Genomic DNA, 14,369 nt, shown 5'->3' on the forward strand with positions numbered 1-14,369 from the left:
AAATCAGCATCTGGTTTTTACCTTCTAAAGGTAAAACTTATACTCATCTCTGAGTCATATGTAACATGGTTTAATAATTATCCTATTTAAGGAAAGCTGGTTGGCAACTTAGGACACTTGAGGAAAAAGTGCAGGTCACTTTTCTGTTTTGTTCTCATAGACACAAAGTTGTTGAACTTGGCTTCTGACTAAGTCTTACCGTGCTCTGTTTTTATGTGGTGCTAGCCAAAAAAGAAGAACATGTCGGCCTACCAAGTGTTCTGCAAGGAGTACCGCGTAACCATTGTGGCTGACCACCCAGGCATAGGTGAGCACATTTCTCATGTTTAGTGTTCTTACTTTCCATGTGTATCGGAGCAAGGCAGTTAATGCAGTCAGCAGGCAAAGTTCTTCCCATGGCCTGAAAAGGACACAAATCTCATTTCTCTCCTCAACTGCACAGGTCTCTTTAGATTTTGTCTTAGTACGCCCCGTCCAAAAGCACAGTATATAAACATACAGTTGTTTCTTTCCAAGATTCTATAGTTGACTTTTTCCTTCAGCCGCCTCTTGGGTATGGAGTTAGAGTATAGGGTTGGAGTTGGGTATGGAGATGACATATTACATTGTTCATTATTTGTCTCTGTATCAGAAGTTGGTAAGGTGAGAACACTACACCTCAGCCCTTGGACAAGTCAGGTAACATCTACAAATCTCATCTGCCCGGTGTGTGGACTCGCTTCTCAACCCTCTCACCAGGGCTGCTGTGAGGCACACATGAAGCACCAGAAAAGACTCGGATGTGCTTTATAAAGTGTGAACTTGCTCTACAATGTGGGGAGCACAGTATCACACATCTGAAAGATTGCTTCTGAGCTGCTCTAGGGAAATTCTCCTTTGTTTCTGAGCTCTCAGAAATTTGGTAAAAACCTAACATTTCTTATCAAATTCTACATAACATTTTTTCTTTAACCTAAGTAGATAAGCCATGTTTCATGGGATCATACTAAAAGATACCAATACGATGCTTCAGGCATAAATCCTTAAAGAGTAGATGTGTGAGATTTTGAGCCTGTCTCATAGCGACCCAAACAGCTTCTTCCTTCTATAAAAGACCCAAGGGAAGTTGTGGGGTTTGGTTTGGTTTGCTGAAAGAATCTTGTGCTATTTAAATCTGATCTTCAAAACCCTCTTCCTAGTTTTTGTTCTGTTCGGCCTTCTGTTTTGTTTATGGTTAAACCTTTACTGTATTCAGTTTTCCTGGGTTTTTTTCACTCTTTTGTGCCAGATTTTGGGGAACTGAGTAAAAAACTGGCTGAGGTGTGGAAGCAGTTGCCAGAGAAGGACAAACTGGTAAGCAGACTTATCACAGGCACGTTTTCATTGCTCTGTCCTTCCAGTGTGTGATCCTCCTGTGTTGTTGTTGTTCAGCTGTTCAGTCGTGTCTGACTCTTGCTTCCCCATGGACTGTAGCCCACCAGGCTCTTCTGGCCATGGGATTTCCCAGGCAGGAATACTGGAGTGGGTTGCCGTAGCCTTCTCCAGGGGATCTTCCTGACCCCAGACTCAAACCCATGTCTCCAGCATTGGCAGGCAGATTCTTTTACCTCTGAGCCACTGGGGAAGCCCGAAATCCCAAACACTGAAAATAGGGAAAAAAAGAAAAATTATAGATTGGTGGAAAATGGCTTAGAGGGCAGTGAACAAGTTGGTGCCAGTTCACTCTAGGTGAGGATTTAGCTGCAGGGAGGCTGTCTTCTAACCTCATCTAATTTTTTTTCTTAGCAACCTTACATTTGAGCCAAAAGATGACCTACCTAGGGCAATGATACGTGTTAAAAGAGGATCTAAAGTCAGAGCCCCTGACTATAGCTAGTAGTTAGCTGTGGTCTGAGAACTGAGGAAAGAGGTCCATAGTCACAGCAAATAATAAAAACATGGGACAGTGTTTACTAGGAAGATAGATTCTGGGTCATCACCTCCATCAACCATTACCAAATAATATACCGCCCTATAGAAACACTAATAAGACAATGATAAATAGTCATACCTGAATCACTCACAGTCACTTACAGTTAGATGATACAAAGGTGGTCTAGGAATTAGAATTTCCATTTTGCTTTATTTAAGGTACTGCTCATCTAGGTGAGATGACATATATTTTTCACCCAGATAGATTATCTTTAGTTTCTGAGTTTTGTGTAATTGTTATCCTACTGTTGGTGTTGCAAGCCGACAGGTTAGAAGAAATATTTAAACCAGATGGACATAAAGGTGAGCCAGAGGTTTCCTATGTGGTTTTACATTCCAGCCTTAGTTAGAGGGATCGCAGAGTGAATGCTGCCGTCTGAGCAGTAGCACTGAAGGACGTGCCTAGTCCTCGCCTGGGATGCTGCTGTCACCACTGCTGAAGCCTGTGCAGTGACCTTCCAGCTTAAAAAGAAACGCTAATCCTCTGTCTGCTCCCCTCCACTGTTCCTTTTCTTTTCTTCATTCTGTTCTTCCATGACTGCTTTCCCTTTCAGTTTTTTGCCCTTTGAAATTTATTTTTGCCCTGATCTGATTGCAGGTTTGGAAGCAAAAAGCTCAGTATCTACAACACAAACAGAACAAAGCAGAAGCTACAACTGTGAAAAGAAAAGCATCCAGCTCAGAAGGTTCAATGAAAGTGAAAGGTAATGACTACATCCTTCTCTTTTCATTCTCTTCCCCACAGCTCTGTGAATTTTGCTTCTTTACTAAGAAATGGGGAGAGTGGCCTATATTAGAAGCAGATCTTGATATCCAGATACCAGATAATAAAGGTTGGCCCCAATATTTAGAAAATGTTAAGTCAGAAGTCAGCACACTTTTCTGTAAAGGACCAGAGAATACATATTTTAGGTCTGAGATCCATATGCATTCTCTGTCACGTATTTTTCTTTATTTCTTCTACAACAACCGTTTAAAAATCTAAAATCATTCTGAGCTCACAGGCCACACAAAGTAAGTTATTAGCCAGATCCAACCCATAGTCTACAGTTTTATCATATGCCTGGTGGAGCTCATAGAAAGGGAAAACCGGGAAGAACAGTTTTGTGGTACAAGGCCCTGGGCAAGCTTTATCGCTCTGTTTCTTCTCTGTTCTCAGCTTCTTCTATGGGAGTACTGTCACCCCAGAAGAAATCCCCACCCACCGCCATGCTGTTACCTGCCTCGCCAGCCAAAGCTCCTGAGACAGAGCCCATTGATGTGGCTGCTCACCTCCAGCTGCTGGGAGAGTCCCTGAGCCTCATCGGACACCGCCTGCAGGAAACTGAGGTAAGGGCACCGTCAGTGGCAAGCTCCAGCTGCTGGTACAGTCTGGACCCGTGTGCTCATTCCACATCCACACAGTGAGCGACTACTGTGTGCTGTTATACCAGGTGCTCAGGATACAGTGATAAGGAGGGGTGGCAGTGTTCACTGCAGCACTGTTTACAATAGCCAGGACATGGAAGCAACCTGGATGCCCACTGACAGGTGAATGGATAAAGGAGTTGTGGTACATATATACAGTGAAACAGTACTCAGCCATAAAAAGGAACGAATTTGAGTCAGTTGTACTGAGATGATGAACCTAAAGCCTATTACACAGACTGAAGTACATCAGAAAAATAAACACCGTCTATTAATGCATATATATGGAATCTAGAAAAATGTTACTGATGAACCTGTTTGCAGGCAAGACTAGAGACACAGACATGGAGAGCAGACCTGTGAACAGAGCAGGGCAACGAGAGGGCGGGACAAATTGAGAAAGCAGAATTAAGATACATACCTTCAGTTCAGTTCAGTTCAGTCGCTCAGTTGTGTCCAACTCTTTGCAACCCCATGAATCGCAGCATGCCAGGCCTCCCTGTCCATCACCGTCACGTCCATCAAGTCAGTGATGCCATCCAGCCATCTCATCCTCTGTCTTCCCCTTCTCCTCCTGCCCCCAATCCCTCCCAGCATCAGAGTCTTTTCCAATGAGTCAACTCTTTACATGAGGTGGCCAAAGTACTGGAGTTTCAGCTTTAGCATCAGTCCTTCCAAAGAAATCCCAGGGCTGATCTTCAGAATGGACTGGTTGGATCTCCTTGCAGTCCAAGGGACTCTCAAGAGTCTTCTCCAACACCACAGTTCAAAAGCATCAATTCTTCGGCGCTCAGCTTTCTTCACAGTCCAACTCTCACATCCATACATGACCACTGGAAAAACCATAGCCTTGACTAGACGGACCTTTGTTGGCAAAGTAATGTCTCTGCTTTTCAATATGCTATCTAGGTTGGTTATAACTTTTTTACCAAGGAGTAAGCGTCTTTTAATTTCATGGCTGCAGTCACCATCTGTAGTGATTTTGGAGCCCAAAAAAATAAAGTCTGACATTGTTTCCACTGTTTCCCCATACCTTCCTGCTGCTGCTGCTAAGTCACTTCAGTTGTGTCCGACTCTGTGCGCCATAGACGGCAGCCCACCAGGCTCCCCTGTCCCTGGGATTCTCCAAGCAAGAACACTGGAGTGGGGTGCCATTGCCTTCTCCCCATACCTTACCGTACATAAAATAGATAGCTAGTGGGAAGCTGCTGTGTAACACAGGGAGTTCAGCCTGGTGCTCCGTAACAACCTAGAGGAGTGGGATGAGGTAGGCGGTGGAGGAGAGGTTCAAGAGGGAGGGGAGATGTGTATACCTGTGGCTGATTCACACTGTTGTATAGAAGAAGCCATCACAACATTGTAAAGCCATTATCCTCCAATTAAAAGTAAATAAAATTTTTTAAAGAAATGGGATGGTGATAGAAATACCTAGAGCCAGACATACTGGAATGTGAACTCAAGTGGGCCTTAGAAAGCATCACTACGAACAAAGCTAGTGGAGGTGATGGAATTCCAGTTGAGCTATTTCAAATCCTGAAAGATGATGCTGTGAAAGTGCTGCACTCAATATGCCAGCAAATTTGGAAAACTCAGCAGTGGCCGCAGGACTGGAAAAGGTCAGTTTTCATTCCAATCCCAAAGAAAGGCAATGCCAAAGAATGCGCAAACTACCGCATAGTTGCACTCATCTCACATGCTAGTAAAGTAATGCTCAAAATTCTCCAAGCCAGGCTTCAGCAATACATGAACCGTGAACTTCCTGATGTTCAAGCTTGTTTTAGAAAAGGCAGAGGAACCAGAGATCAAATTGCCAACATCCGCTGGATCATAGAAAAAGCAAGAGAGTTCCAGAAAAACGTCTATTTCTGCTTTCTTGACTATGCCAAAGCCTTTGACTGTGTGGATCACAATAAACTGTGGAAAATTCTGAAAGAGATGGGAATACCAGACCACCTGACCTGCCTCTTGAGAAATCTGTATGCAGGTCAGGAAGCAACAGTTAGAACTGGACATAGAACAACAGATTGGTTTCAAATAGGAAAAAGAGTACATCAAGCCTGTATATTATCACCCTGCTTATTTAACTTATATGCAGAGTACATCATGAGAAACGCTGGACTGGAAGAAACACAAGCTGGAATCATGATTGCCGGGAGAAATATCAATAACCTTAGATATGCAGATGACACCACCCTTATGGCAGAAAGTGAAGAGGAACTAAAAAGCCTCTTGATGAAAGTGAAAGAAGAGAGTGAAAAAGTTGGCTTAAAGCTCAACATTCAGAAAATGAAGATCATGGCATTCAGTCCCATCACTTCATGGGAAATAGATGGGGAAACAGTGGAAACAGTGTCAGACTTTATTTTTCTGGGCTCCAAAATCACTGCAGATGGTGACTGCAGCCATGAAATTAAAAGACGCTTACTCCTTGGAAGGAAAGTTATGACCAACCTAGATAGCATATTCAAAAGCAGAGACATTACTTTGCCAACAAAGGTCCGTCTAGTCAAGGCTATGGTTTTTCCTGTGGTCATGTATGGGTGTGAGAGTTGGACTGTGAAGAAGGCTGAGCGCCGAAGAATTGATGCTTTTGAACTGTGGTGTTGGAGAAGACTCTTGAGAGTCCCTTGGACTGCAAGGAGATCCAACCAGTCCATTCTGAAGGAGATCAGTCCTGGGTATTCTTTGGAAGGACTGATGCTGAAGCTGAAACTCCAGTACTTTGGCCACCTCATGTGAAGAGTTGACTCATTGGAAAAGACTCTGATGCTGGGAGGGATTGGGGGCAGGAGGAGAAGGGGACGACAGAGGATGAGATGGCTGGATGGCATCACTGACTCGATAGACGTGAGTCTGAGTGAACTCGGAGTTGGTGATGGACAGGGAGGCCTGGAGTGCTGCGATTCATGGTGTCACAAAGAGTCGGACACGACTGAGCGACTGAACTGAACTGAAAGATTTGGAAGCTGGCTCTCAAAGCTTACACTGATACTTTTCTATTGAAACAATGACACAAAAGAAAATTACCCTGACACTTCCTCTCCCTCCCCTCTTTATAGAGAAATAATTGACATATAACCCTACAACTCACTTTTATTTTTGAAAAATGAGTCCAAATCCCATGGAAACTTTCATCATTTTTACTTCCAAGAGAGTCTGGATTTTTCTGTGCATTTCCAGCAAGGATTTGAATAGACAGGTTAGATTATCCAGGGGAGTCAGAGTTCCTCTACAGCTTTGAAAATAGGTAGCAAACGGGGAGATTGAGGTGTCCAAGCTCTTCATTACTCTGCACTTGAATTATACAGTGTTGTATACCCTAAGGAGATCTTTGTCCTTTTAAGCTTCAGTTTCAAAATCACTTAACCTGCAAAACTGTCATGTCCCATTTCTGTTAGCATATTCCACTTCTAACCATACTGCCCCCTGGCTCACTCAGTGGTGTAGGATTTCAGGTTTCTGCTGGGTCCTAGTAGGACATTGCAGCAAAGAAATCAGTCTCCGTTCCTAAAGCCATTTTTAAGCTGAGAAGTCAGCGTAAAAATATAAAACTACCCACTTGGCTTTTATGTGAAAGTTGAATTATTATTCAACAAATAAAACGCCAGAGGCCATGAGAAATGAAGCTTTGTCTAAGTTCTTTGGCTAATTTCTCAAAATTTAGTAAGTGTCACAAACAGACACTTCCTGGTAGGCTAGGATATTTGAATGGATATAGATATTTCTAGAAGAAAATATTCTGGAATCCTTACTTATTTTTCGTATTTAGATATTCTTATGTTTCCTAAAAAGTTACAGTGACTGTAGCCATGAAATTAAATGTTACTTGCTCCTTGGAAGAAAAGCAATGTCAAACCTAGACAGTGTATTAAAAAGCAGAGACATTACTTTGCCAACAGAGGTCTGTATAGTCAGTACTATGGTTTTTCCAGTAGTCATTTATGGTTGTGAGAGCTGGACAATAAAAAAGGCTGAGCACTGAAAAATTGATGCCCTCAAACTGTGGTGCTAGAGAAGACTCTTGAGAGTCCCTTGGACTGCAAGGAGATCAAACCAGTGAATCCTAACGGAAATCAATCCTGAATAGTCGTTGGAAGGACTGATGCTGAAGCCGAAGCTCCAGTTCTTTGACCACCGGATGCGAAGAGCCCGACTCACTGGAAAAGACCCCGATGCTGGGAAAGATTGAAGGCAGGAGAAGGGGATGACAGAGGAAGAGATGGTTGGATGGCATCACCAACTCAATGGACGTGAGTTTCAGCAAACTCCGGGAGATGATAAAGGACAGGGAAGCCTGGCATCCTGCAGTCCTTGGGGTTGCAAAGAGTTGGACACGACTGAGCGACTAAACAGCAATAAAATTCACCTCCCATGTTACAGATTTTCCCTGCCATTTCCTTTTAGTTTAGCAAATACTTGTTGAATACTTAGGCATAATTCCAAAAACTGGGAGAGGAGAATTCCTAATAGCTTCCTGATGATTTCATATCATCAAGAAACTTGCAGTGTAACTGGAAAGATAAAATAGATACAAAATGAGCAAATAAAACAAGCTAGCTTCTGTGAGCAGTTGCCATGGGAGGGTTACATGTCCATATTGACTGGAAAAGGGAAAAGAACGTTGCAGACCCTCTATTCCACTTTTTTTAAAAACATAAGAAACAGTCCTATTGAGATATAACTGTCATGGCTCAGACTATGAAAAATCTGCCTTCAGTGCAGGAGACCCAGGTTCAATCCCTGGGTTGGGAAGATCCCTGGAGAAGGGAATGGCAACCCACTCCAGTATTCTTGCCTGGAGAATTCCATGGACAGAGGAGCCTGGCAAGCTACAGTCCATGGGGTCGCAAAGAGTTGAACATAACTGAGTGACTAACACAGCAACAACCATAAAGTTTACCCTTTTAAAATGTAGAATTCAGTGGCTTAGTATATGCACAGATTTCTGGCTCCATTACTACTGTCTAATACCAGATCATTTTCACTATCCCCAAGAGAGACCCCACATGTATCTGCAGTGGACTTCCCTGGTGACTCAACGGTAAAGAAGCTACCTGCCATTGTTGGAGACGAGGGTTCAGTCCCTGGGTCAGGAAGATCCCCTGGAGAAAGGAGTGGCCACCCACTCCGGTATTCTTGCCTGGGAAATTGCATGGACAAAGGAGGTTGGCAGGCTACAGTCCATGAGGTTGCAAAGAATTGGACACAATTTAGTGACTAAACAACAACAGTGTGTCAGCAGTAAGCAGTAATTCCCCTTCTAATCCACTTCTCCCCAGACTTTAATCATTTGCATATATCTTCACAAGTTTGCAATTTCCTCAGACCACTTATACTGTTATCTACTTTGTATTTTTATTTAAATACATTTATCCATGCTTTCACAGTGATATCCTGGATATCACAAGTGTGGTATTCTAGTCTTTTTTCTAATGTACATTGGAAAAATGGATGTGCATTATCAACCGATTAATGTTCACCTGTATGCCACCTGAAATTAGTAAACTACTACACTTTAAGGAGCATTGATTTATATATAGTTGCTCGTTTAAAATTGAATACCTGAAGCCTAATAAAATTGTGACCGTTATCATAAGTCTGCACAACTCACTGTGAACAGGCTCAGCTTGCCCCACTGTGCAGCCTGCTGTCATTCTACAGCTCTGCCACCTGAAGCAGTTAGAGCAGTAGTCGAGAGCAGAGTGAGGGGGTCAGGAGAGGCTCTGAAAGGGAGGTGGGGTTCCATCAGGACCCAGAAGGACAGGCAGGACTTGAATCATGGAGATAGCATCCTAAACCAAGACCACAGTGCACATGTGCTTCTCAGCCCTGGCGTCTTCTGCCAAGATAGGTCAGAAGAGACCCAGTGGGGCTCTCAACCCCCATTCCTACCTTCACCAGATCTTTTAACTGTTTTATGTATTAGGGTTCCACTTGAGGTTTTATTTTCAAAGGGTTTTATTGCTTAAATGATGAAAAACTAGAACATCCAGCGCCCAAGGTGGGGGAAGGCTGAACTATGAAGGGCCCAGCACAAGTTGCGGAAGGAAATGACAGCTCAGCTTTGGGGATGTTTTGAGTAGAAGGAATGATCACAGCTCTCATCTGATTTTCTTTGAGAATATCTTCTACTTTAGATTGAGAGTGAAGACACCAGAATTAGGGAAAAGTTATAACAATAGTCTAGACATGACAAAGATTTGAATTTAATTCAAATATTTATTGGGGGATATTACACTATACAGAACCCCAGTAGTTACTGGGAGGATATAAAAAAGAATAGGACTTGGTTTCTGCCCTCAGGATGCTTATTGGGAGAGTCAGACAAAAAATATTACCTATAATTAACTGTAAAAGTATGGAGTAATACTATTAATTGCTATCTTTCATTGAACTCTCACTCAGGCAGCTTTGTGAGTGCTATACATGGAGTCTCTCGTTTAATTCACATTGCATGTTTTGTAAAACAGAATTTGTGTTCCCTTATTTTACAGAAGGAAGAATAGACTTTCAGATTAAGGAACTCTGTCTGAAATTTAGCCCCTAAGTGCTGAAATGGAGCCTTGAGTTTGGTGGCATGACCTCAGGGCCCATTCGTATAACCCTTTGCTTTATTTTCTGACTTGGAAGTAGGGGGATACATTAGACGAGGAGAATGAAGGGAAAGAAAAGTCAGTGGTGGCATGGCCTTGAGACTGGGCAGGTGTGTGAGTGATGATGACTTTAGCAGAGGAAGGAATGCTAGGAGGAATGGTAGGTTATTTCTCTTTACAGTGTGTTGAGATTGAAAAATACCCAAAATGGAAGATCTAGCAGGAAGCCTGAAATGCAGTTTTGGAGATGAAGATGTTGGTAATACTAGTAAGCAGTATGGATACTTTCTGAGCAGTTACCAGGTAGCAAGAACCACCCCCAAGTACTTTACATCTGTTATCTCACTTAATCCCCTCCTTGCTGCAGATGCTGTTAGTACTGTCTATTACAGGCACAGCATAGACAGCAACTTGCCCCTTTCAGTGAGTGGGATAGCCAGGTTCTGAACCCAGCTGTCTGAAGCCCAGAGCTCCTTCTCTGATGGACTCTGCTACACTGCCTTCTAGGTCCCATATCCTCACAGTACTCCTAGTTGAACCAGATTACACAAGAGCTCGGCAGCAGTATTTGCAGCAAGCAATCTTATTTCTTATCTCTTTGAATCACAGAGATAACAAATGATATGAATTCTAGAAGAGGTTAAATTTTAAAAAGAACAGAAAAGTGGTATCCTCACCTGTCAAAAAGCTACATATGTGGAGAATTTGTGTGTGTGTGTGCTTATATTAATCATTAGTATGTAGAATTCTCATGGTTATCACATTTGAGCTATATTTGTGGAGTTCATGAGAAAAATAACTTTTGCATTCATGACCCCTACAAATCTTGCCAGCAGTTCTCCACAATAGGTGGGGCCTTTTTAAATATTTTTAAGTGTAGGGTTGTCCCCCCTCCCAGCCCCCACTCTTCCTAAGGGACCAACCCAAGGTCTCACAGAGGATACAACGGTTTAGAAATATAGACAGGAAACCTGGAATGTATTGAGTTACCAAAGCAGAAAGCTTCCATTTCTGCCGCAAGTTTCCTGGAACTGCCCCAGACTCAGAGAGCCATGCGAGGAAGTACCCAGGGCCTGGAGGGAGCCTCACGAGTGTGATGCAGGCCGCAACCTCCTCCTCTCACGCTCTTCCTTTCAGGGCATGGTGGCTGTGTCCGGCAGTCTGTCCGTGCTTCTGGACTCCATAATCTGTGCGCTTGGCCCCTTGGCGTGTCTGACCACACAACTACCTGAGTTGAACGGCTGTCCCAAACAGGTCTTGGTAAGTTTCCTTGTTTCCTGGGATTTAGGAGGGGCCAGACCCTTGGGAGCCCTGTCAGGCACAACCTCTTAAAGCTCCCTGGATACCGCACTGCTGTCAGCCCGCGGAACGTGACACTGACTGCTGAATGTGTGCTGGACCCTCAGTGAAATCGCAGACACGCCATTTCCTAAGATTTCTCTCCTTTGGAGAGAAGCAGCGTAGCCCCTAAGGCACTGCACTGCCTGTGTTTCCTATTTGCTCTTCCAGAGATGAAGAGAGTGCGAGTCTGCTGCCACTGCTTTACTAGGATTAATGGGAGATGTCAGCAGAAAAGCTCCCAGCAAACAGACAACAGAATACCATCTTCTCCCCCGTTTTCTCTAACTCCAGACTCCTTTTCTGATCTCTCTCCCCTAAACAAAGAAATATGTCTCAGGGAACTAAGGTAAAGTACTCTTCGACTGAAACTTTTCCCCTTGTTTTGCAGTCAAACACACTAGACAACATTGCTTACATCATGCCTGGACTGTGACAGCAAAGACTCTTGGGACAGAAACCTTTTCCTGCCCTGTTGCTGGCTTGTGTGTATGTGACTGTTCCAGATCCCTTCACTGGCCTCTGGGTGTAGGTTTTAAATTTTTATATATATGCACATATATATATATATATATGTAAAATGTAAAATATATACATAGGACTGTAAGTACTTTGCTTTTAATAATTTTATGAAATGGCAAAGGTTTAGCCAAGACGAAACCTTGGCATGAATATGGGCTTGGAATTCTTTCTTCTCCTGTGGTGGATAAATCTGCCTTAAAAATCAGTGTAACTTGGGGGCTGGGGGCTAGTTTTGGATGCCTAGTGCGTCATGGTAAGGTTGGCTAAAATGTGATTTTTTTCCAAACTCAGTTGTACCTCCAGACCCATCACTGACCATTTGCCTTACCTGTCTTACAGTCTGAAATGTAATGGGAAAGATTATGGGAAGACATCAGTTAACTGAAAATACAAAGCTTTTCAACTTGAAGTGACCTAGGTGGGAGGCGATAACATCGTTCCCATCTGAAAGTTATTGTGATGGCCTAAGTAAACTTAGTAGAGGGTTCATTCCAATTCCTGCTCTATCGGTGTCCATGTCTCAAAACTTATTGTAATCATTGGTACCATTGGCAGCCTCTGTCTGGGCCAAGGAGTTTTGTGAGCCCTGGAGTGGGTAAAGTCATCAGTGTCACCAGTTGCACAGTCTGTACTGTGAACTGACCCAGAGCATTTGGTCAGCAGCACTAAGAGCTGGTATCTTCCATGGGCAGCATCAGCTCAGCTCACAGTTCTCCCGCTTGGTTGTTGGGCGGATGTAGAAGGTGAACTTTGCCCAGCCTAATTCCTGGGATCTTCTCTTTGGCTCCCCTGCTGGCCAGATACATGGCGTTTCGCATTCCACACATAAGCGAATTGCAAAAAAAAAAAAAAAAAAGTACTGTGTTCTCATGTAGGTTTATTTATGTGCGAGTATGAATGTGTTTTAATTATGTGTATTTAACTCTTTAAACTCCCTTAGATTTTAATTTATCCTGTAAATTTCTGTATATATAATTTAAAAAACAAGAGCCTCCACCAGCAACAGCATGTGGAAGAGACTAGATTTGTCATTTCTTCCTCCCCTCCTTCCTCTGGCCTCCTCTGCAAACTCCAGATCACCCACTCTTTAGGGTATCGTGCCTCAAGACGGAATCATTATGTTGGGATTCTAGTTCTTTACAATTAAATAATGTCAAGAAAGTGAAATAAAAAGGAATGTTACCATTCCCAGCTGCCCTCATTTCCAAAGAACCAGATTTTGCTTCCAGTTCCAAAGAAAACAGTTGAGCCCTTCAGGGTTGTTTTTAAATTTGGTGCAAGAGTCCACATCAAAACCAAGCTCTGAGGTGACTGCTTGCTTCCCTTGGCCTGGATGGAGCAGAGGCATCAGAGTCGATCTCTGAGGATAGTGCCCCCAGCCTGCATCCTGTGTAACTCCTTCCATCCTTTTTCCTTCCCATCCATACGGTCACAGGACTGTGTTCCTTAAAGGTATTCTGGCTGCCGAATGCCTTTCTCACCTCAGAGCAGTTTTGAGATTGAACTGGGGAAACAGAAGGGAACAGGAATGTCTGGGAACCAAAACTACGAAGAGCAGAAGTCCTGGTTTGATTTCGTGTGTCAGCGCTTGTCGCACACCTCCTCTCTACCCAGGTCATCTCCTGTTGGACACAGGGTATCAGGGAAGGGGCCTCGGAGACATGGATGAGTACAGAAAGAAGCCAGTCCCACCATCGTCATTTGTACACATTAACGACGTCTTGACGAGCGCCTGCTTTTTGTTTGTTTGTTTTCCTTTAAAGTCCAACCCTATTGTATTTGTATTTAAAATTTGTAAACATTTGTATAATAATCTGTTCCTTGTGGTATTTGGTACTATTAGAGGAAAAACTTTGGATTCAGACCTTCTTGCAGTTTTTATATCATTGTTTTATTTTGTTTTTTAAATAAATTCTAGCAGTTTGATCCAAATCCCATTACAGTTGTATAAAGAAATAAAATTTTGTACTTATATTATTAAAAATCACATTTTTAATATTTGTAGTCCAGTGTCAGCTATCTTTTTCCTGTGGCAACCAAAGTGCCTATGAAATTTTAAACCTGTCTTTCACATTAAAAAAAAAAAAAAGCCCATCTGGAATAGAGGTCAAGTTTCTGATCAAAGCTATCTTCCTAACAAACATCTTGCTCTGTTTCTATTAACTTTTACATTGAGGACTTTCATCTTCTCTTTTGCTAATTGCAAAGCCAGTGGCTCTGTAAGTGTAGCTATATTCACTGGCAAATGAAATTGTATGCACATTACATTGTTGGCCTAAGTCAAATATCTATCAGTCTTGTATAAGAGTTGCATTCAAATTGTGTGCTAAATCATGTGTTTCAGTACTGTCCTGATTTGCTGAGTTACACTGGATTGGATAAATCACTTAATTTTATAGGTATCTGCAGTCCTGTCTATAAAAGTGTTAATGTCACTTCCCTGTTTCCAAGCCTTGCAGCCAGCCAGCCTGACATGTATGTTTAGTAATACTGTGAACATCTAATATATGAGATTAGAACTTTCAAGGTAAAATTTTCAACACAAACATAAGGTGTTAA

At 42.7% G+C, this 14,369-nt stretch overlaps 1 protein-coding gene across 6 annotated transcripts in view; it reads left to right on the forward strand.

Annotated features, from left to right (window-relative positions):
• HMGXB4 (HMG-box containing 4) overlaps positions 1-13,808 on the forward strand; it is a 35,543-nt gene extending 21,735 nt beyond the window's left edge. For 4 of the 6 annotated variants that reach the window (XM_024991463.2, XM_005206776.5, XM_005206778.5 and 1 more), the window contains 6 exons: positions 226-307; positions 1,268-1,332; positions 2,549-2,654; positions 3,110-3,279; positions 11,088-11,210; positions 11,680-13,808. In XM_024991463.2, coding sequence (XP_024847231.1) covers positions 226-307; positions 1,268-1,332; positions 2,549-2,654; positions 3,110-3,279; positions 11,088-11,210; positions 11,680-11,724 — 591 coding nt within the window. In that variant the 3' untranslated portion in view covers positions 11,725-13,808. 6 annotated transcript variants of the gene reach the window in all.
• Positions 13,809-14,369: the final 561 nt, after the last annotated feature.

This window comes from Bos taurus, chromosome 5 (assembly GCF_002263795.3).
Source record: "Bos taurus isolate L1 Dominette 01449 registration number 42190680 breed Hereford chromosome 5, ARS-UCD2.0, whole genome shotgun sequence".
Taxonomy (NCBI): domain Eukaryota; kingdom Metazoa; phylum Chordata; class Mammalia; order Artiodactyla; family Bovidae; genus Bos; species Bos taurus.